The sequence below is a fragment of the Diabrotica virgifera genome, chromosome 9 (assembly GCF_917563875.1).
Source record: "Diabrotica virgifera virgifera chromosome 9, PGI_DIABVI_V3a".
NCBI classification, from domain to species: domain Eukaryota; kingdom Metazoa; phylum Arthropoda; class Insecta; order Coleoptera; family Chrysomelidae; genus Diabrotica; species Diabrotica virgifera.
This window is the reverse complement of record NC_065451.1, coordinates 193415238-193439130: the sequence shown is the minus strand read 5'-3', so window position 1 is coordinate 193439130 and position 23893 is coordinate 193415238. Positions and strand designations below refer to the sequence as shown.

Genomic DNA, 23893 nt, shown 5'->3' with positions numbered 1-23893 from the left:
TATTTTATCTTTTCTTGCCTAATAGACCCGGTCTTGGACCAGCTGACATATTATTTGTTAATAAGCTAAGTAAAAAAACAGCCATGCTAAAATGCTCCGGTCAAACTTGACGCTATCTCGAGGACTATTATATTGTCGGTTATATCGGGATACTCTTCTAAAGTATGCAACATAATTATTAGCAATCCATTATTGCAGCACATGTACGAGTAGTCCATTTGGTATCTAGATATGTTAGAGCATTAAATATTAATGAGTTCAAATTAACCCTCGACCAAATCACGTGTTCTATTTTGGTCTCGAATAAAAATAAAATGCATCCAAAGATATATGATGAAGGTTTTGTATTGGTTGAGCAGCGTACACAAATAAAATTGGCATAGGCACTGCCACACGAGTTGAACTTAACAACGAGAAATTATTTTTAGGACGCATTATTGCGATTGTTGTGTAATCTTTGTACATTGTCCCTTTGTTTGTAACATGTTATTGACTAAGAGCTTGACAATGGTTTGATAGTAATGATTTGAGGGCGAAAATGTCAAGAAAAACATGTACCAACAAACATAAATAAAAAATCAAAATATTAACAAGAGTGTTACTTTTCTTTGTTAAAATTACTTCTTTTCGGATTGATAACAAGATATTCTTCTTATTTTTATTACGCCGTCTCTCTTCGAAGGTTGGCAATCCAAATGGCAATTGTAGTTTTGGAAACTGCCGCACGAAAAATTTCTGCGGACGAGCGGTCAAACCATCTTCTTAGGTCTATCATCCACGAGTTCTGGCGAATTCCTACTAATCTTTTGCCCTGTACTGTACCTTCATCTTTAAATCTTTCACCTCTCAACAAATGAGACAAGTATTGTATTTTTCTTTCCTTAGCTATTCTTAGTAATTCTGTTTGTTTGCTCATGCGCCGCCAATAAGATATTAAAGAAATCTTTTGCAAGAAATATTTATAAGCAAAATACTAATATGTGCTGTTTTTGGCAGCGTATTGGTCTGTTTTTTTCTAGGTACCTTGTCAAGTTCTTCTGACTTTGACGATCACTTTGGAATTAACCTTAATAGATCGGATGTAATGGATCAGGAGATAGAAAAGTTGCATACAGTTTCACAAGACATGCGTGAGAAATTCCTCAAACCACAAAAAATAAAGAAGAAATCGTGGATGACAAACGAAATTTTAGATATGATGGATGAGAGGCGAAAGTCCAAAGATCAGGACATGTCATTATACAGAAGAATAGACAAAGAGATCAAAAAAGCAATTAGAATAGCTAAGGATACACGACTAAGAGAACAGTGTGCGGAAATCCAGCAATTGCAACATAAACACGATTCATTCAATATGCACAAAAAAGTTAAAGAAGCTGCAGGCTTATACAAACCTAGAAGAGTTGGGTGTTTGGCAGATAACCAAGGCAAACCACTGTTAAGTGTGAAAGAAAAACTAGATACGTGGAAGAAATATTTGGAAGTAACTTTTGCAGATGAAATGCAGAATACCATTGAAGACACTAAATGTCAAACAGGACCCCCGATTACCATTGAAGATGTCACGTCAGCTATTAAAGCAACTAAAGTTGGTAAAGCTGTATGCCCTGATCAGTTTTATGTAGAATTCCTAAAACTTATGGATGAACAAGAAATAAAATGGATAACAACTGTATTCAACAAAATATACGTAACTGGAAATATACCCCAAAGCTGGTTAAAGTCGACCTTCGTAACTTTACCCAAAAAAGTAAATATCAAAACATGTGAAGACTACAGAACAATTAGCCTAATGAGCCACTTACTCAAAACGTTTCTGAAAGTGATACACGGCAGAATATATAGAAAATGCGAAGAACAGGTATCATGGACGCAGTTTGGATTCCGCGATGCCTTAGGCACCCGAGAGGCTCTATTCGCTATCCACGTGCTTATGCAAAGATCCAGGGATGTTAAGTGTTACGTGTATATTTGTTTTATCGACTACAAAAAGGCGTTTGATAGAGTAAAACATAATAAACTCATAAACATCTTGAAAGAAGTGGGAGTAGATGATAGGGACTTGAGAATCATATATAATTTGTATTACAACCAAACTGCCAATATTAAAGTGGATGGCCAATTGACAGACGCAGTCTCCATAGATAGAGGGGTGAGGCAAGGATGCATCCTGCCCCCGGTGCTGTTTAATATATACTCTGAATGTATCTTCGAGCAAGCGCTGGGAATACTACAGGAAGGCGTATTAGTCAATGGAGTGCGTCTGAACAACATTAGATATGTTGTAGTTTTTGCAGACAGTCTAGATGGTTTGCAAAGAATAATGTCGCGCATATCAGATATAAGTAGAGAATACGGACTTGATCTCAATACGAAAAAAACAAAGTACATGGTGGTCAGTAAGCGCGAAATATTAAATACACAGCTAATTGACAGGGTCGACAGCTACACATACCTTGGTACCAACATAAACAGCCAGTGGGACCACTCAAGTAAAATAAAACAACACATAGGAAAAGCAAGATCAGCGTTCATAGTGATGAAGTCTCTTTTCAGAAGCCACTATTTACCTCTTGCTACCAAAATCTCTATCATCAGATGCTATGTATTTTCTACGTCGTTGTACGGAGTAGAGGCCTGGGCACTTTCCGAAGCTTCTTTGAGAAAACTCGAGGCATTCGAGATGTGGTGTTACAGACGCATTTTGAGAATTTCGTGGGTGGATCGTGTGTCTAATGTTAAGGTTCAACGTAGAATAGGCAAGGAATGCGACATTATTAACACAATCAAAGAGCGCAAACTGGAATATCTTGGCCATATTATGAGGAATGAACAGAGATATGGCTTGTTGCAACTCATTCTTCAGGGCAAGGTATTTGGAAAGAGAGGACCAGGGAGAAGAAGAATATCTTGGCTTCAAAACCTGAGAAAGTGATTTAATACATCGACAACCGGACTGTTCAGAATAGCAACAAGCAAAGTTAGGATAGCCATGCTGATCGCCAACATCCGGAACGGATAGGCACCTTAAGAAGAAGAAGAACCTTAATAGACACTCATTACTTTATTTTACTTTACCGAGTGGAACTAATATCTTGTAGAGGTAACCAGAAGAAGTAATAGGATGAGATAGAATGAGTGTCCACCTAGGCCCCATAGGTAGGATGTGAAGAACAGGAAAAAGAAGAATTTTAGGGTGCCCTTGATTTCGAGCTGCTCGAGATTTCTCGTAGATGAAAAGTGTTTTATTGGAGGTGGTTTAATGAACATATTGGTAGAGAAAAAGCTGGAATAGAAAGAATGGAGGTTTGGGGATTGGAATAAGAAATGATGAAGGAAATAGTATGATTGACTTTCCAGAGTGTTAAGAAAAACATCTGGTGAAGGGCGTACTAGGAACAAAGTAACGTGGTGGTGGAATGATGAAGTATAACAGAAGGTTAGGGAGAAGAAAGAGGTGAGAAAAAGTATGACAGTTCTAAAATAGAGAAAGATAAGGAGATACAAAAAGTAGCAGAGCGACACTCCCTCACCTAAATTATTTATAACCGTCCTCGAATTTCTTTAAAATGCCAAAGTGGGAAAATAGAGGAATAAAAGTAGATGGGGAAATGCTCAAGCATCTGAGTTTTGCCGACGATATAGGACTTATCACCAAAGATCTAGGTGAACCACACCAAATGCTATACGAATTAGAAAACGTATATTCAATAATAGGTCTAAAAATGAACCTCAGTAAGACCAAATTTATGACAAATTTAGTTCCAAAAATATTCCCATGAGATTTTTTTGCATAATCACATTCGTGAGACATCCAAGAATAAGGTTCAAGAAGTCGCCCACGTGAAAAGTGGTTCAATTTTTTTTAACAATTTTTTTTAATCAAATTGCAAAAATCAATATTTTTGGCTCGGACACTTTTTTTGTAGGTTTTTTGGACCATTCTGGGTAAAAAGGTTTCTTATAATTTTTCTTTAAAGTTGATCGTTTTCGAGTTATAAGCAATTTAAAATTGAAAAAAAAACGAAAAATGGCGATTTTCAAGGCTTAATAACTCGGTTAAAAGTTATTATTATGAAAGTCAGAAAGTGACTAAATCAAAGTTTAATGCCCCCCCTACAAGATCCTGAAGAAATTTTTGTCATTATTTTATTACTAAGCTGTTATTTTTAAGTAATAATAATGAGCGCCATGAACGTGGTAGGCGGCCGTAAATGTGAGTGCAAGTAAGATGCACAATTGGACTGCCGGAGTGGCATCTCTCTCGCACTCAGCATTTACGGCCGGCTACCTCGTGCATGGCGCTCAATATTATTACTTAAAAATAACAGCTTAGTAATAAAATAATGACAAAAATTTCTTTTCTTTCTTCAGGATCTTGTAGGGGGGCATTAAACTTTGATTTCGTCACTTTCTGACTTTCATAATAATAACTTTTAACCGAGTTATTAAGCCTTGAAAATCGCAATTTTTCGTTTTTTTTTTTTCAATTTTAAATTGCTTATAACTCAAAAACGATCAACTTTAGAGAAAAATTATAGGAGACTTTTTTATCCGGAATGGTCCAAAAAACCTACAAAAAAATTGTCCGGGCCAAAAATATTGATTTTTGCAATTTGATTAAAAAAAATGTTAAAAAAAATTTGGCCCACTTTTCACGTGGGCGACTTCTTGAACCTTATTCTGGGATGTCTCACAAATGTAATTATGCAAAAAAATTTCATGGGAATATTTTCCCAACGAACCCGCCGTTTCCGTCTTGTCTAATAAGCAAGGAGAATCGGACCTGTGAATTTCAACGACGAATAACACTTGCTTGGGCGGCGTACGGTTCACTTTAAGAAACATCTTTAAGAGCAACATCCTGATAGCTATGAAACGGAAGACATTTGACAATGCCTTGTTCCTATTATGACATACGGAGCAAAAACTCACGCTCGCAAAAACAACAGAACTAAAAATGCGAGTGCTATAAAGGCGCATGGAAAGATCGATTCTCGGCGTGACAAAAAAAAGGCAAAATAAGAAACCAAGACCCGAGGAGAAGAGCAGGTATCACTGATGTCGTCGAACGTTTAGCCAAGCTGAAATGGAATTGGGCAGGCTACGTAGCGAGCACTAAAAGACTCAAGATGGACCAGAAAACTAATTGACTGGGGCCAAAGGGAAGACAAACGCAGCAGAGGACGACCATCAAGACGCTGGATGGAAGACATTAAACGAATGTCCAATAATGGAAAAAAGAATGGCAAATGATGAGTATATATGAGGATATATGAGGAAGAAAGGATGTCCAATGAATAGAAAGAGAGTATTGCTATCATTGTATAAAGATAAAGGTGACATTCAGGACTGTAAAAATTTTAGAGGGATAAAGTTAATATCGCAAGTTTTCCAGTGACGATTGGTTTTCATCAACGCTCTTCACTGAGTCCCTACCTGTTTAATCTTGTTATGGATATACTGACAAAGAAGATAAGGGAGGGTGCTCCTTGGTCAATGCTCTTTGCAGATGATATCGTATTAGTAGAGGAGAGCAGAAATGTTGGAAGAGACGTTGAAGGGTTCGAGAAGGGATATTTATGAGGGAGGACTTAAGATTAGCAGGTCGAAAACGGAGCATATGTGGTTGGGAGGAACAGGAACATATAATGGTTGAGGACATAGGCAATGTCAGGAACAGTTGCAAAATGAGGCATCCCGTGACCTTGGTTTTGTATTTAAAAAATCGTCGATTACGTCATTACGCCAACTCTATGACATAATGTTCAATACATATTATAGCACTTGATTGCAATTCAAGCATTAAAATTTACATATTTTAAGATAATTTTTAAAGTCGTCGTGTTTCTGAATTTATTCTATAAATTTGCATCATAATTACTGCATAATGTTAAACAGTGGTGGCAAAAATGATGAAACAAGGAATACACATATCTGATATAAGAGATTAAAATTGCACGAAAAGATTAAAGGAGAGAATTACAACACAAAAACATTTAAAAAATGTCACAAAAAAACAATAATTGTATATACATAAGGTAAAGCTATCAAAGAAGGAGAGTATCATGGTTGAAAAATTTAAGGGACTGGTTTAAATGAAGTTCAATATAACTCTTCATAACAGAGGTTGATACAGTAGAGATAGTGATGATCATATCCAACCTTTGATTGGGAGATGATACTCAAAGAAGAAGAAGAAGAAAGCTCAAATGATTGGGATATACTTATAACTAGGCTGAAAGAAAATGTCTCCAGAACCTTTTCGGCACCTAAAAAATCAGGATGCTATATCTGTTGTCTGTTGTGTTATATGGCAATGAAACGTGAAATCTTGCATAAAAAATATTGAAAAATTAAGCATAACATAAACAAAGATAAGAAGTAAACCTAAAGGTAATCTTATTCGTCAAAATTGAGTGAAATATTTTTTTACGATAAAAAAAGTTGTTATAATTACAAAGGTCGAAATTATACATATAAAATGTATAATGTTCTGTAGTGGAAAAGGTTATGATTGTGTTAATGGAAATGTACTCACTTGTATATCTATTTTAAACGTCACAATACATAACATTTTCACCTTTTATCCTCGTAAAAATGTGAAGACCTCCTATCGAAATCTTTCAGCTCTAAACTTAGGTTATCAAGAGGTTGCCTAAAACTTTCTTCCAGTTGGGACTGTATCCGTTGATCCATCATCTGAGCATGGCTTCTTATGGTGACCTTCTTGAATATTTTACCAGACGTTGATAATTGACTAGACAACTGACTACTTTGCATCCTTTGAAAGTCTTCTTCTACTCCTTCCGCTATCGCTTTATTGCTTTGGGACAGCAGTTGTTGTTCTATCTGTTTGGCGGATCTTCCCCTTAAGAATTTTTGGGAAGCTCTGAGTTCTCGTTCGATTTCCCTATCTTTATCGGCACTAAGAAACTCCAAGTCGTCATACATTCTGTCTTTTATTTTTTTAATATCTCTAAGTATACTTTTCTTCTTCTTGGTTTCTGTCTTAACTTTTTGGGTTATAGTTGCGGCTGATACTGACTTTTGTAGCACAAAACTGGAACTAGCACTTGATTTAAAGTCGCGTAATTTTGATTTCGCACTAGCTTCAGTTTCTCTAGAAATTCTAGTTAGGTCCTGTTGTGAGTATAATTTGATTTTTAAAGGATCAAACTGATCTAGTCCCAGCTCGTCGCTCCAAGGCATGTCGGGGAAATTCACTTTCCTTCCCCTTCCCTTTTCCTCGATGAAGTCCACCATTGGCTGATAGTAGTTGATGCCGACGCCGTAATTATAGTCGTAAGCGGAAGTTTGAGGTCGCCATTTTTTCGTTGCTGTACTGGACCCCGCCATTTTAAATGATGATTTGATAACTGACGGATTATATTGTTTGAAGGGGCTTTTATATAGTCGATAAATTTCGCCAGCCAATCCAATATTGGCAGTTCAGGGTTACATATTTTTTGGCGTCACTGATTTATTTGTAAATAAACCAGTTGCATTCTGGCGACGTAAATATTTCATTGGAAACTTATTAGGGCTATTAATATCCTTCGGGATTGGCTACTGTTGTGTGACTAAAAGTAGCAGTGTCTATAAAACCGAAGCAAATTGTACCTACTTAAAAGCTGTTTGTTCACTCCTGCATGAATTGTTTCTTAAAAAATTATTTTCCAAATAATATGTATGTATATATGTTACCGTTAAAACCCGATTTCAGTTAAAACCCGAATTTACTAGGAAAAACTAGTTTTAACTAAGCGCTTCAGACAATTCTAGTTTTAACTAGTCAAAACTAGATTTGACTGCTACATTCAGTTAAAACTAGAAATCCCGAACGGATTTCATTTATGTAGAGTAAGAGTAGTTTATATTAGTTCAAAGTAGCTTTTTTGGAATTACTGGCGAATACCAGTTAAAATTGTTGCAAGAGACAAGTATGTATTACGGCTTGTTCGGGGTAGTGTTAATGACGAAGGCGGCCGGTTGGTAGCAAAGTAGTGTGTGAAACTGTTGATTGTTTTGCATCGTTTTTATTGATTATATTACACCACTGTGTATTATTCACCATTAGTGATAATATCGAAGATCAGATTGAGATCAGAGGTATAAGAACGTGAAAAAAACGTGTTTTGGAAATGATTTTACAAATGGAAGAGACAGAGAAGAAAGAACGTCACTACAATGTTGTGACCAAAAGCATATTATAATAAACTAATGGTCGAAGTACAAGATACGAAACTGTCTGCCAAGAAAACAGCATTACAAAATCGAAGACTAAAATGATTTAGAATTGTTGAAGTTGGCGAGATAAAAAAGTTAGATTCTAAAATTGATCCCATCAAAATATTATGTACCTGTCGAAAATATTTTTGGGTAATTGAAGCATATAAGATAATGTTGCTATTTTTCATGAAAATGGGATAGGTTGAAGACTGCAACCGCCAGGAAATAGGCAAATATAACTTTTTATTGATATGATCAATAGTTTTATACCAATGTGTGAAACTGCCAACGGAAGAAGACTAAAAATATAAAAACGAAGAGAGATCTTGTGTCCAAGAGAGGTCTCTTCCATTCTTCGCCACTCTTCACGGTTCTGTGCTTCTTGTTGCCATTTCTTGGATATTCGGTTAATGTCGTCCATCCAGCGTGTTGGTGGTCGTCCTCTGCTGCGTTTGTCTTCTTTTGGGCGCCAGTCAATTAGTTTTTTAGTCCATCTTGAGTCTTTCAGTCGCGCTATGTGACCTGCCCAATTCCATTTCATCTTGTCTATACGTTCAACGACATCAGTGATACCTGTTCTTTTCCTTTTGTCTTGGTTCCTTATTTTGTCTTTTTTTGTCACGCCGAGAATCGATCTTTCCATGCGCCTTTGTGCCACTCGCATTTTTAGTGCTGTTGTTTTTGTGAGCGTGAGAGTTTCTGCTCCATATGTCATAATAGGAAGAACGCATTGGTCAATTCCGTTTCATAGCTGTCGGGATGTTACTCTTAAAGATGTCCCTTAGTGAACCATACGCCGCCCAAGCAAGTGTTATTCGTCGTTGAAATTCGCAAGTCTGATTATCCTTGCCTATTCTGATTTCATGACCGACATACAGTGAGCACGTAAAGGTTGGAATAAATTCATTTTCTCGAGAATGGACGATTTTGGAAAAAAATCCTGAAACAGGTCAATTTTTATTTTTAAATTGCAACTTTTTGGTATATATATCATACTAATGACGTGACCCATCTGGGCGTGATGACGTCATCGATGATTTTTTTAAATAGGAATAGGGGTTCTGTGATAGCTCATTTGAAAGGTAATTTAATTCTCTATTCAGTAATATAAACATTTACATAATTTACATTTACATTTTTAGTAGATGTCGCTGTATCGCGTCTCATGGGAAATTTGAATTATTTTTCAGATTCCCTTTAAAATGATGGTGGAGCTATTTTTCGGTTCAGAGGTGGGCACACTTTCAAAAGCTACTGATGACGCCTGAAAGGGTAGAAACAGTGCCTGTCTAGCTGGTGTGCAACCCTCTGAATCGAAAACAAGCAAAACCATCATTTATTATTTTTATTCCCTTTACTCGGATTTGAGTACTGAAAGTTCCTCTGCTGTCCGTTTTTCCTAGACGAATGAAAGCGAAATGTGATTGTTTCCCTTTCGTTTTCTATATTCGTCGTGTGCTGTCTTATTAATTGAAAAAGTCGCAGATTAAGGATGTACCAGTAAGAACTTTCAAACACGAAAAATCTCAGTTTTAAAATACTATCTACCATTTTAATTTATTAAATTGGTGGATTCTGCATCTGAGATTCTTCAATTTTTTAGTAGATGTCGCTGTATCGCGTCTGATGGGAAATTTGAATTATTTTTCAGATTCCCTTTAAAATGATGGTGGAGCTATTTTTCGGTTCAGAGGTGGGGACACTTTCGAAAGCTACTGATGACGCCTGAAAGGGTAGAAACAGTGCCTGTCTAGCTGGTGTGCAACCCTCTGAATCGAAAACAAGCAAAACCATCATTTATTATATTTACATAATTATTTATACAGGGTGTCTAAAAAAAATTTTTTAAATTAAATTAATTGAGATAAAAAGAAGAATGCATGTGATGTATTTAGTCCAAAATACATTTTACTGCTCTCAGAAAACAGAAAAAAATGTGTATTTGAAAAATAATCATTGCTCTTCGCTTAAATTAAATGTTCAATATGTCAAGAGGAAGGTGGGTGGCGGCTTTAATATTGAATTTAAGCAAAAAACGATATTCATTTGTCAAATAAACATCATTTCCTGTTTTCTGATAGCAGTAAAATGTATTTTGAGTTAAATAAATTACACACATTCTTGTTTTTATATCAATAAATTTAATTAAAAAAAATTTTTTTTGGACACCCTGTATAAATAATTATGTTAATGTTTATATTACTGAATAGAGAATTGAATTACCTTTCAAATGAGCTATCACACGACCCCTATTCTCATTTAAAAAAATTATAGATGACGTCATCACGCTCAGATGGGTGACGTCACTCGTATGATACATATGTCAAAAAATGGCAATTTAAAAATAAAAATTGACCTGTTTCAGGATTTTTTTTCAAAGTCGTCAATTCTCGAGAAAATTAATTTATTCCAACCTTTACGTGCTCACTGTATATGTACTTTTCTGTCAATTCTACCACTTGATTTTGGATGGTTAGGTGTTCGCTGGGAACTAAATTTGTCATAAATTTGGTCTTGCTGATGTTCATTTTTAGACCTATTGTTGAAGATACGTTTTCTAATTCTAGTAGCATTTGTTGTGCTTCACCCAGATCTTCGGTAATAAGTACTATATCGTCGGCAAAACGCAGATGATTGAGCATTTCTCCATCTATTTTTATTCCTCTATTTTCCCACTTTAGCATTTTAAAGGCGTATTCGAGGACCGCTATAAATAATTTAGGTGAGAGAGTGTCGCCCTGTCTCACACCCCGCTTGATATGAATTTCTCTGCTAGTATCATTATCATGTAGTTTTACACGCATTGTGGCGTTTTGGTATAATGTTTGCACCAACTTTGTAAACCGGTAATATATTCTACTATTGTTCAAAGCAGTTATAGTGCTGCCTAATTCCAGAGTGTCGAAGGCTTTGTGAAAGTCTACGAAGATAAGTACCAGTGGTCTATTATATTCTATCGACTTTTCTATTAAGGTTTTTACAGAAATGTTTAATTTAATATAATTTAAATGTTTGATTTTCGGAAAAATTGTATGTACCTATACCTTGTAGGAAAAGCCATATTCCCGGACTCTGTATTGCTTTGTCTCGGCTTGCGCTTCGACGACAATCTTTACATCGTCCGGGAATGTTAAGCTTTTCCTACTAGGTACACAATGTACTATTGAATTGTTTTTCCTTGTTAATTTTCTGTAAATTTCGTATCTGTTTTATAAGCTAATTTACCTTGGGATGCGCAATTAATTTGTCAGGGGGGGGGTAGGAATTTTATTTATAAGTCTAATTGATTGGTTTTTACAATTTGATAGTAGGTATATAAATTCTATATTTAGGAGCTTATATTGAGGCAAACAATATTCTCATAGTGAATATAATTAAAGCTCTATATGAGAGAAGAGGTGATAAAACTACTGCCTAGAAGAAGGCACTGGACTGGACTGTTACTATATTTCGACAATTATTGTCTGGGAATCATTCACTACCCACATTTCTATATGGCATTTATGATTCTAAGGTCATATTAACTCAAACTGCTGAGAGAACGATGAAAATATATTATTTTTGGCAAACATTTTTGATATCAACAAAACTTAGAAACTTTCCTTCCATATTCACCTACCGTATTTATATTTGTATTTGATAATATATTTTTAACAATAAATATGACACACCGTCCAGGAATACAATTTTAAGTTATATGAGTCATAATTAGAACAAAAGTGCAACAACTGTGCCAAGTTAAGCTACATGTTATGATAGCGTGATGTATTATTCGTCCTTTAATACAAAGCCAAAAAAATAAATATTTTACCAGTTCTCAGGAATGACACGTCTTATTTATCCAATTAAGTTACAATATATTCACAGTTCAAAAGTACATAATTAGTAGATACATATTGATCGAATGTTGAGAATCCTTCTTCGCCTTTGAGTGCCTTATGCTACGTGGCGTGTAGACGTTCATACTAGTTGACGAATCTACAGAGAATATTCTTCCGCTCTTCATATTATCGTACCGACCTCAGGTATTATGTATGTCAGTGGCGGCTTTTCTTTATGTGCTGCTGAGCTGCAGAACTACCAAACAACCATAGCAAATCTTAATTATTAAAGAATAATTAATATAGTTTTATTTCAAATCTGCCATATTATCATATTAAACATCAACTGTTAATAATAATTCACCAACAACGATGATTAATATTATTTTTTTTACGTATTTACTCCTCTAGTGAAACCGTATAATTTTTTTACGTATTTGGTGCTCCAGTGAAGCAATCTTTTTACGTATTTGCTGCTCCAGTGAAGCCGCGTCGATAACAACCGAAACACTGGCAGCGGTAAAATGCATTTATTAGGCAAACGGCGATCTTAGCCGATGTGCTTCGGCAATCGGCTGATTAACGGCCTCGGAAATGTGTTTGCGAGCTGCAATTCACGACAGTTATTCGTGACTGTTGCATCTGTGCCGTGTTTAGAAATTCTTAGGTTACAATTTTGTTTAATTTGTTTTGTTCGAGCGTGTTTAAAACAATGGAGTTTCAATTTAAATTAGGTGTAAATAAATTTCAAAAACTTCACTATCAACAACAGTTGATTATAAAAGAACGTGGCCGTCCTATGCCTGATCTTAATATTGAAGTGTCCGGTAAAAGCCGTGGAAAAACATATACGCGTAAATTTAATAAAGACATGTATCTACGAAATCAGTGGATTTGTGGATGTTCCGAAAAAAATGCTTTTTTCTGTTTTCCGTGTGCATTATTCGGCGCAGATAAAGAGGAAAAATTGTGGCGCGAGACAGGAGTGCGGGATCTAGTGCATTTAAGTGAAAAAATAAAGAAGCATGAAAACACGCAAACTCATATGAACAATGAAATGCGATTTGCATTATTTGGGAAACTTAATATACAGGCCCAACTTGACTCTGCTTATTGGATAAATATACAAAAACACAATGAAGAGGTGACGAAAAACAGGTATGTTTTGTCAAAAATAATTGACTGTATAAAATTCTGTGGGGCTTTTGAGCTCGCCTTACGAGGACACGATGAATCTGAAACATCAGATAACCCTGGAATTTTTCGTGGTTTAGTGAATTTTTCTGCTGAACTTGATAAAACACTTAGTGAACACCTTACAAATGCGACAATTTTCAAAGGTACCTCAAAAACAATACAAAATGATATTTTGGATTGCATGCTAGAAGTATACGCTGAGGAGATTTTAAACGAAATCAATGAAGCCCCATTTTTAGCAGTGATAGCTGATGAGACAACGGATGTTTCTATGAAATTTCAAATGGTCATTGTTTTTCGTTATGTAAAAAACGGTGCTCCAGTTGAAAGGTTTTGGACTTTTTTGCTTCCAGAAAAACATGATGCTGAAACCTTAGCTAACACAATTTTGAATGTTTTAGACCCAATATTAAAGAATAACAAAAATAAGCTCATTGCACAAAGTTATGACGGAGCAGCTGTTATGAGTGGGATACATGGCGGAGTGCAAACAATAATTAAGAGAAAATATGAAACTGCTCATTTTGTGCACTGTTACGCCCATCAATTGAATCTAATAATGTCAAGAGCATGTTCTATTAATTCCCAAGTACGCGTATTTTTTGGAGATTTACATGATATACCTGGATTTTTTAGTCATTCACCTCAAAGAATAGCTGTCTTAAATCAAATAGTTGGAAAAAATATTCCTCGTTCAATCCCTACACGCTGGAATTTCAATATTCGTACAGTAAATGTCGTTTACGAATATAGAGACTTTATTATTGAGTGTATGGAGCAACTAGAAGAAGAGTCAAATGCTATTACTTCCAAGGAAGCAAGAGGACTTAGACGTATTCTGGAAGATCAAAATTTTACTTTCTGGCTGACTGTTTTTCATTATATTATGCCACATGTTGACGTTTTGTACAATAATCTTCAAAAAAAGAACATGGACCCAACCGAAGCACAGAAAGCTATACATGTTTTTGAGCAAAGTATTAACAATGTCCGAAATAAAATAGACCCTATCATACATCAAGCTTCAAATTTAAATGCGGCGCCTAGTGTCCAAAAAAGGAAACGCCCAAATAACAGCCAACAGGATCACCGTATTGCCTGTCTAGAAGTTTGTGATGTTATTATAAACAATGCAAAAGAACGGTTTGCATATACAAATCATCTAGTTGCCGCAACACTTTTATCTTCAGAACATTTCGAAAAATATAATAATAAGTTTCCTGAAAATGAATTGGATTTAACTTGTACAGCTTATAACTTCTTTGATAAAAACCGTTTGCGAACAGAACTGTCAGTTTTGTATTCCAATATCGAGTGTAGAACATTAAAAGGTGCAGTGCCTTTACTAAAATTTATAATTTCTAATAATTTAGAGGACACATTAACAGAAACCAAAAAGTTGATACAAATTCTGGTGACTACGCCAATGACCACAGCAGAAGCTGAACGTAGTTTTTCAACTTTAAAACGGATCAAAACATTTTTAAGAAATTCAATGCGCGAAGACAGATTAACAGCCCTTTCCACACTCTCGATAGAAAAAAAGTTCATCGCTTCAATACCGAACTTTAACGATAAAGTAATCGAAAAGTTTGCGACAAAAAAGGACCGGCGTATTAATTTCCAATTTAGAAAAATGCAATAAATGTAAGTTAATCAGATTTTTATAGCATGTCGTTATTAGTTACTATTAATTAGTATTAAAGCTAATTTTATTGTTTTTGTTTTCGTATTTTATTCTATTTCTATTATTTTATATTGGCCGTGGTTCATGCAGCACACCCTATAGCAGATGTCACGAGCCGCCACTGATGTATGTATGTATGTATTCTATGTATGTTGTACGTCCCATCAGTTTCTTATGTTGATAAACCATGAATGTTGCTTTCGCCGAGTTCCGCATAAGCCTGTTCGACTTTCATCGAAGAGGCTTGGGCGAAGAGACTTTCATCTTTACCGGTCAATATAACATTTAGGAAATTATATTTTTTATTTCGTAGAATATGTCCCAAGTATGAAACCTTTTGCTATTTAACCAGATTTAACAATTCGCTTTACGGAAACAGGACCTCCTATACTAGTGACAGAAATAAGAGCAGCCATAATATCACTAAGACAAGGGAAAGGTCCAGGACCAGACGGAGTACAGTCTGAATTTATTAAACTTCTTGATGATGTCGCAAACATCATCAAGAACACAGGCAATATTCCAAAAGTCGTCAGCAATAATAAAATTAGAGAAGACCAACTGCTTATCAAGAATACATCAGTGGACCGGTTTACTGTAAAGGGGCCGAAATCAGTAGACTGAAAGCAGTAGACCGAACTCATTAGACCGAAAAGCACTTTACCGAAACCTCACTAGACCGAACAGTAGGAGACCGAAAATCAGGAGACCGAAAATTAAGAGACCGAAAAACTGTAGCTACATAGTACAGGGTGCTCAAACAGAATTGTTTGGAATGGACCAACAACCAAGAGATTAGAGCGCGCATCGGAAAAGCTAGATCAATCTTCAACAATATGGGGGCCTTTTTCAAAAGCCACAACCTTTCTCTTAGTATAAAAGTAAGATTGCTGAGATGCTACGTCTTCTCTGTCCTTTTTTATGGTGTTGAATCATGGACCTTGAACGAAGATATGTGCCGAAAATTGGAAGCATTTGAGATGTGGCTATATCGGAGTTTTTAAAATCCCATGGACTGATCGGGTCACAAATGAGGAGGTCCTTAGAAGAATGGGGAAGAACCGAGAAGTACTAACCACCATCAAATCTCGAAAGATGGAATACTTTGGATACATTATGCGAAATTCATCCAGATATGCCCTCCTACAAGCCATCCTGCAGGGAAAAATATTTGGAAAGCGAGGTTCAGGACGAAGAAGAACATCCTGGTGAAAGAACCTCAGAACCTGGTTCCACACAACATCTGTGCAGCTTTTCCGCGTTGCTGCAGATAAAGTGAAGATTGCCATGATGATCGCAAACATTCGTCACGGATAGGCACATCAAGAAGAAGAAACAGGATTGTAATCTGAGCAAGGTTAACATCAACCTCCCTTCACCCTTTATCCAGGCTTAGGAATGGCAGCACAAAGTAGATACTGACGATGAGTTTAGAGGTTGTTTTTTTGGTTTGTTTTTTGTTTATTTTTTTGTTTTTATTTGTTTTTGGTTTATTTTTTATTTGGTATGTACAACACAACAAATTTAATACTAAAAATAGTTTAGAGGTTTTTTTTGCTTTGTTTTCTGTTTATTTTTTTGTTTTTATTCGTTTTTGGTTTATTTTTTATTTATTATGTACAATACTAAAAATTAAATACTAAAAATAGTTTAGAGGTTGTTTTTTTGCTTTGTTTTTTGTATTAACGTCACTATACCCTTAATTTATTTTTACCTTCACTAATTTGTTTAACGGATGAAAATTATCTCATATCTGACTGTACAGACTGTACAGTTTATATATAAAATAATACAAAAAAAAATACAATAAACAAAAAAACAGATATACAAAATCTTAGCATAATTTACTGCAATCTTTTCTAATTTATATACCATTTCGGTCTAATGCTGGTCGGTCTAGTGAGGTTTCGGTAAAGTGCTTTTCGGTCCAATGAGTTCGGTCTACTGCTTTCGGTCTAATGATTTCGGTCTAATTGTCGTGTACCAAGTGGACCGAGTAAAACAGTATACCTATCTTGGACAATAGGGCTTTTCATCGATTGTCATTTGTTTCGAGCTTCTGTCATGTGTCACATAATATTAATACACTAAGCACCAAAATTAACGCACCACCTTAAAAATGGGACATTTTTGATGTCTTGTATTTCCTAAACCTGTTGTCCGATTTTAGTGATTTTTTTAATATGTTATAGCTTTATTCTTCAAGAATATCGATGTAATAACATTGTTGCTAAACAGATGAGTGTCATTGTATACCGGGTGTAACAATGATAGTGTGTTTTTTCCTAAAAGTTTGGAACACCCTGTGGAATATTCTGGCATATATAAAATATTGAAATTAAAACTCAACTGTAGCTTTATGTGTCCTGGACATTATGCTTTTTGATTCATTCGCTTATGTCGGATAATAAAAAAGTTAGTTACTTTAACAAGTAGCAACGTTCTTCATTAATACAGGGTATTTCTAAATAAGTGCGATAAACTTTAAGGAGTAATTCTGCATGAAAAAATAATGACCGTTTTTTTTTATAAACATATGTCCGCAAATGCTTCGTTTCCGAGATACGGGATGTTGAATTTTTTCTTACAAACTGACGATTTATCTATTGCTCTAAAACCGGTTGCGATATGCAAATGAAATTTGATAGCTTTTAAGAGGTAGTTATTGCGCATTTTTTTGGCATACAATTAAGAATTTTATATTCACCATTGGCGTGCATACGGGTAATATGACCGGGTGATATGATCCGTATGCACGCCAATGATGAATTAAAAATTTTTAATTGTATGCCAAAAAATGCGCAATGACTACCTCTTAAAACCTACCAAATTTCATTTGCATATCTCATCCGGTTTTAGAGCAATAAATAAATCATCAGTTTGTAAGAAAAAATTCAACATCCCGTATCTCGGAAACGAAGCATTTGCGGACATATGTTTATAAAGCAAATGGTCATTATTTTTGCATGCAGAATTACCCCTTAGAGTTTGTCGCACTTATTTATAAACACCCTGTATTGATGAAGAACGTTGCTAGTTGTTAAAGTACCTAACTTTTTTATTATCCAACATAAGCAAATGAGTCAAAAATCATAATGTTAAGAATGCACAAGGCTATAGTTTAGTTTTAATTTCAATATTTTATATACGTCAGAATATGCCACAGAGTGTTCCAAACTTTGAGGAAAAAACACACTATCATTGTTACACCCGGTCTACAATGACACTTACCTGTTTGGCAACAATATTATTACATCGATATTCATGAAGAATAAAGCTATAACATATTAAAAAATCACTACAATCGGACAACAGGTTTAGGAAATACAAGACATCAAAAATGTCCCATTTTTAAGGTGGTGCGTTAATTTTGGTGCTTAGTGTATATCTACGCCATACGCCTTTGGTTTGTATCATTGGTATATAGCATAACGTATGACGTAGATATATTAAAATTATGTGACACATGACAGAAGCTCGAAACAAATGACTGTGAATGAAAAGCCCTATAGTAAACGAACAATCGGGTCACTCACAAGAAGTAAAATGTAGAATAGAGAAAACTAGGAGTGCATTCAACAACATGGCCAAACTCTTTAAAAGTCACAACCTTAATCTGGAGATAAAAGTAAGGCTCCTACGATGTTATATCTTCTTAATATTGTACTACGGAGTTGAATTCTAGACACTCACTGAAGCGATGGAGAAAAAACTTAAAGTCTTCGAGATGTGGCTACACAGGCGAATCCTAAGGATATCATGGACGGACAAGATAACCAACGAAACCGTACTACGAAGAATGGGGAACGAAAGAGAAGTGATGTTTACATTTAAAAATAGAAAGTTAGAATATCTCGGACACATAATGAGAAACGGCACTAAATACAGATTACTGAAAATAATCCTTCAATACAAACTATTTGGAAAGCGAGGGTGAAGCAACGAAGCACTAAAAAGCCCAAAACCTAGGAATTTTGTGCAGTAAGATGAATCGTCATACAACTTTTTGCATTCGATTCGAGAGAGTGTCAGGCAACTTTGTGAACTAAATTGATCTCCAACAAAAAATTTTGTGCATAAGAAAATGCATTTCCAAAGTGCATCTAGAAGAGATGGAAAATGAAAAATTTAGAACTCAGGAAATATTGACGGAAATGAGTTCAATTTTTATACTTCGGGGTTTTGCAGGTCACTGAACACGAATTTCATGACGGCGGTAATCTTCGAGGTATCTGGTGCTCAGGGTGGAGCTCGTCGCCTGGGACGATCGAATAAATCGCGGGACAATCGAATAATTCACAAAATAAAGATTGGAAAGAAAAGCTGAAAAATACGTGTTCAATATTTTTATCGATCGAATTTTATTCGATCGAATGACACTAAACACGACACTCCCACTCCACCCCCTAGAGGTAGGGTGGGGGTAACTTTGAAATCTTAAATATAAACCCCATCCGTTAAAGTTAAGCCGTAAATCATCAAATAAACAAAAAAATTGCGAAGTGGCTGTAACTTTCTACACTGATAAACAAACATATTCTTTTGAAAAATCCGATGAGTCCCGAGCATTAAATGTTGTGCTCGACCCGAAATCCAGGTATAAAAACCCCGGCGCTTCCCTCCTCAACTACGTAACGGTCACCGGCAGTCGACCAAATGCTTGCGTACTGGTTAGTTGTCTTTTAAACAGTGTGCGTGTAATATCGTATGTTGTAAAATATTTCGGTTGAGTAGTATTAGAAAAACTTGACAATCAACAATTATTATTGTGCATTTTAAACATTCTGTGGGTGGGTTTGTATGTGCATGAACACTTTTCAATATGACTGAAAACAATGAGTGTTTTATTTGTGAAAAGCCCATTTCGGATGATGCTGTAACGGTTGGTCTAGAAGCCATACAAACTTTAAGCAATTGCAGCAAAGAACGGGGAGATGGCAAACACCAGTTACTCAGCGAAAGTTATTTGATAGTTGTCCACAGAAATTGTAGGAAAGATTATACAAGACCAAGCAACGTGAAAACGGGGATTACAACACTGTTTACACGTCCCTAATGATGGCTGTTGAAAAATCCAAGGAACTGCAAATTCAGACCACGTTTGTCACGTTTGATCAACCCTTGTACATGACTGCTGTTGACATAGTGCTTTCCGCGGAGCCGGACTCTGAATTAAGTAATGTTATAATCAGACTTGGAGGATTTCATTTGGTAATGTCATTTTTAGGCTGCACTGGTTTTATAATGAAGGGTAGTGGATTGAAAGAATTACTAAGTACTGCCTACGCACCCAATTCAGTTGACAAAATGTTAACAGGACATGCTTATGCTCGAGCTATTAGAGGGCATTTATTAATGCAATTGTCTCTTGCAAAATGTGTATTAAATGATATAAATTTCAACGACGAAGAATGTAATGTTATCGCAGATATATTTTTGAATTTCGGAGACAACCCTCCAGCAAGAAAAACGATCGAAGAAATAGATTTACTACACAACATTACGAAGAAATTCAAACAACAGTTGGATAAAGTGGAAGAGACTAGTCCTACTGCAAAGTTGTGGGTACAGTACTTCAATATGGTAACCTTGCTGAAAAAATTCATCGAAGCTGAAAGGACTGGAGACTGGGAAAAACACATGTACACCATAAAGTTAATGATCCCTTATTTCCACGCTAGTGGGCATTTCCCATACTCAAAATCATGTCAAATTTATCTGCAGAGCGTGGCAAACTTGAAACAGAAAATGGACATATCTGAGTATAACAAATTTGTTACAAACGGATACTTTACGATAAGGCGCAAAGACAAATTTTTTTCAGGAACCTGGACTGATATGTGTATTGAACAAACTGCCAACAAAGGTTTCAAAGTGAAAGGTGGCGTAATCTGTCGAGGGTTTACAAATGATATCCTCACAGCTCACGTTGTTGCTGGTCCTACTCTTCACATTTGTGAAGCATTGGAAGAATTTTGTGGTAGCAATAGTGGCACGACTGAGCAGCACGTTGAGTCAAGAGAATCTCGCGTAAAAAGAAATTATGCTGATGTCGAAAAACTTGATAATTGGCTAACCACACACAGCCCTTTCATTATTGACGAAGAAATAATGTCTCTTAGCTCCGGAATAGTAGGCGACAAAAAGATAAATTGCCATAAAGCAAAGCAAATTGGCGACCAGTGTATAGCAGGAATCATTGGAAAGCTGTTTAAAGATATCAAACTAAAACGGTCTAACACAGTTTTATCTCTTGCAACAGTCAATTCTGCAGTATAAGTTCATGATAAATTGGTTGCAATTGATCCTTTGATACTTTTCCAAAGAATGTTAATAGCCAAAAAACACGATGATGATCTCGCGGAATTTTTCAGATATGAACTTGCTCCGTACCCACTTTCAATGTTCAATGATACAACTGGAATGAGGAAGACTAAAAAATCTGCTGTTTATGACATGTTTCATCCCATTGATCTTGAAGAAAATTTGCCGAGCTGCAATGACATTTATGTGATTGATGGTGGATTTTTATTGCATCGGGTAATATGGCAGACAAATCAAACATATGGAAAAATATGTGCTATGTACGTTAACTATGTAGAAAACAAAATTGGGAAAAATGCCGTAATCGTATTTGATGGCTACGAAAATGACTCGAGTATCAAAAAAGCTGAGCAGCATCGACGATACCTGCATAGCCAACGTGTAGAAATTATTTTCGATGAATGTAGGACATGTACTGTCAATCAAAAAAAAATTTTGTCAAACGATAAAAATAAAATCAGATTAATTTCATTGTTAACGAAGTTTCTCCGAAATAAAAAATTCGTGGTAAAACAAGCTATAGATGATGCGGATACACTTATTGTTAAAACCGCAATAGAAATGTCAAATAATGGTCGAACATTTGTAGTTGGCGAGGTGACCTATTACAACACTCCTTCAGCCAGCACCAGAATCGATACTACAACTTATTTCCTGCAACTGTACATCTGATTGTTCTTCGAGATGTGGGTGCAGAAAAGCAGGGTTAAGATGCTCGGAAATTTGTAGACACTGTCAAGGAATGCAGTGCCTCAATGCATACATGGAGCCAATTTGCGAAAATCTTGACGACTTCGATACAGATTCAGTACACGAGCATGGGAGCAAAGAATTAGAAGATATCTTTTACGAGGCAGATGCTACCGACTCCGATTTTTTTAGGTATAAAAGATATGCATGCAATATAATATTTCAATCTACTTAAAAATCGTCACTTATGCAATTAATGTGTATTTTTTTTACAGAATATTCACACCTAGAATATTACACCTAGTGAAGCAGTTCTATAAAGAAAATAAATGTACAATTAGATGAAAATACTTATCACAATCGAATTAAGTATCAAAAGTAATCGAAACAGACCTCGAAACGACCTCGAAAACCTCAGAGTACAAAATTTCAATTTATAACTTTTTATAGTTTTTGAAAAATTAAATTCATTTAAATATTTTTCAATTTTGTTTGTTTATTTCAACAATATTATAAACAGAAACAAAATTATGGTACCTACTGTATCTTTACTTATTATTTTAGATCTTAGGATGCTAAATTTACCAAACTTGTCGATATTCATAGAGATTTACATAAAAAAAAATCAAAAAATTATACTATTTACTTGTGGGACTCTGAGAGACCCGTTGTACTGCAAAAGGTTAAGCGTGGCCACGCCAGCACACCCTTTATGGCTAGGGACTCCTTGGTTTCTTGAAATATATACATTTTCAAAGGTCTATACCAAGTTACAGCCACTTCGCAATTTTTTTGTTTATTTTGGACAATTTTATTGTGAATAGATAGCGCTATAATCGGAAAAAACGACTTATCGTAATACCATAAGGTAAATTATAGAAAACGGTCTAATATCTCAAGAAATACTAAATAAAAAACAAAAAAATACGTGTTTAATATTTTTCAAAAACCTATTGAATAACATCAAACACGACCCTCCACTCCACCCCCTGGAGGTGGGGTGGGGGGTAACTTTAAAATCAAATAGGAATCCCCATGTTTTGTTGCAGATTTCGATTCCTCATTAAAAAATAAGTAACATTTATTCGAATCATTTTTTAGAATTGTTGATAAATGGCGCTAATAAATAGTGTTTTCCGATTATAGCGCCATCTATCCATAATTCGAAAAAATGCCTCGAATATAAGTTACGTATTTTTACGTAAGCAATCCAAATCTGCAATAAAAAATGAGGGCTCCTATTAAAGATTTTAAAGTTACCCCCACCCCACCTCCAGGGGGTGGAGTGAAAAGTCGTTTTTGATTTTATTCGATATTTTCTTAAAAAATATTAAACACGTATTTTTTGGTTTTTTATTTGGAAGTGTATTTATCGAGAGATTAGGCCGTTTTTCTAATTTACCTATGGTATCACGATAAATGGTTTTTCCGATTATTCCTATTCACAATTATTCGAAAAAATGTCTTGAATATAAGTTGCGTATTTTTACGTAAGCAATCCAAATCTGCAATAACGAATGGGGGTTTCCATTTAAGATTTTAATGTTACCCTCACCCTACCTCCAGGGGGTGGAGTGGAAGGGTCGTGTTTAGTGTCATTCGATCGATAGATTTTTGAAAAATATTTAACATATATTTTTCAGTTTTTCTTTCCAAGGCACCAGGTACCTCGGAGACTACCACCGTCATGAAATTCGTGTTCAGTGACCTGCAAAACCCCCAATTATAAAATCTGAACTCATTTTCGTCAATATTTCCTGAGTTCTAAATTTTCATTTTCCATCTCTTTGAGGTGCACTTTGATAATGCATTTTCTTATGCACAAACTTTTTTGCCGGAGATCAATTTAGTTCACAAAATTGCCTGACACTCTCACGAATCGAATGCAAAAAGTTGCATGACGATTCATCTTACTGCACAAAATTCCTAGGTTTAATGCTTC

At 35.4% G+C, this 23893-nt stretch overlaps 2 protein-coding genes across 2 annotated transcripts in view; both read right to left on the bottom strand.

Moving 5' to 3' along the window:
- The window catches only part of LOC126892925 (paramyosin, long form-like), a 105812-nt gene that overhangs the window by 17671 nt on the left and 64248 nt on the right, over window positions 1–23893 (bottom strand). The gene's annotated exons all lie outside the window — the stretch shown is intronic.
- Window positions 6580–7386, bottom strand: LOC126892926 (paramyosin, short form-like). The gene has a single exon (XM_050662842.1). The coding sequence runs from the start codon at window positions 7357–7359 to the stop codon at window positions 6580–6582; it is 780 nt and encodes a 259-aa protein (XP_050518799.1). The 5' UTR covers window positions 7360–7386.

Coding starts and splice junctions, on each gene's coding strand:
- LOC126892926 (XM_050662842.1), bottom strand. CDS start 7,359: ATGGCGGGGTCCAGTACAGCAACGAAAAAATGGCGACCTCAAACTTCC.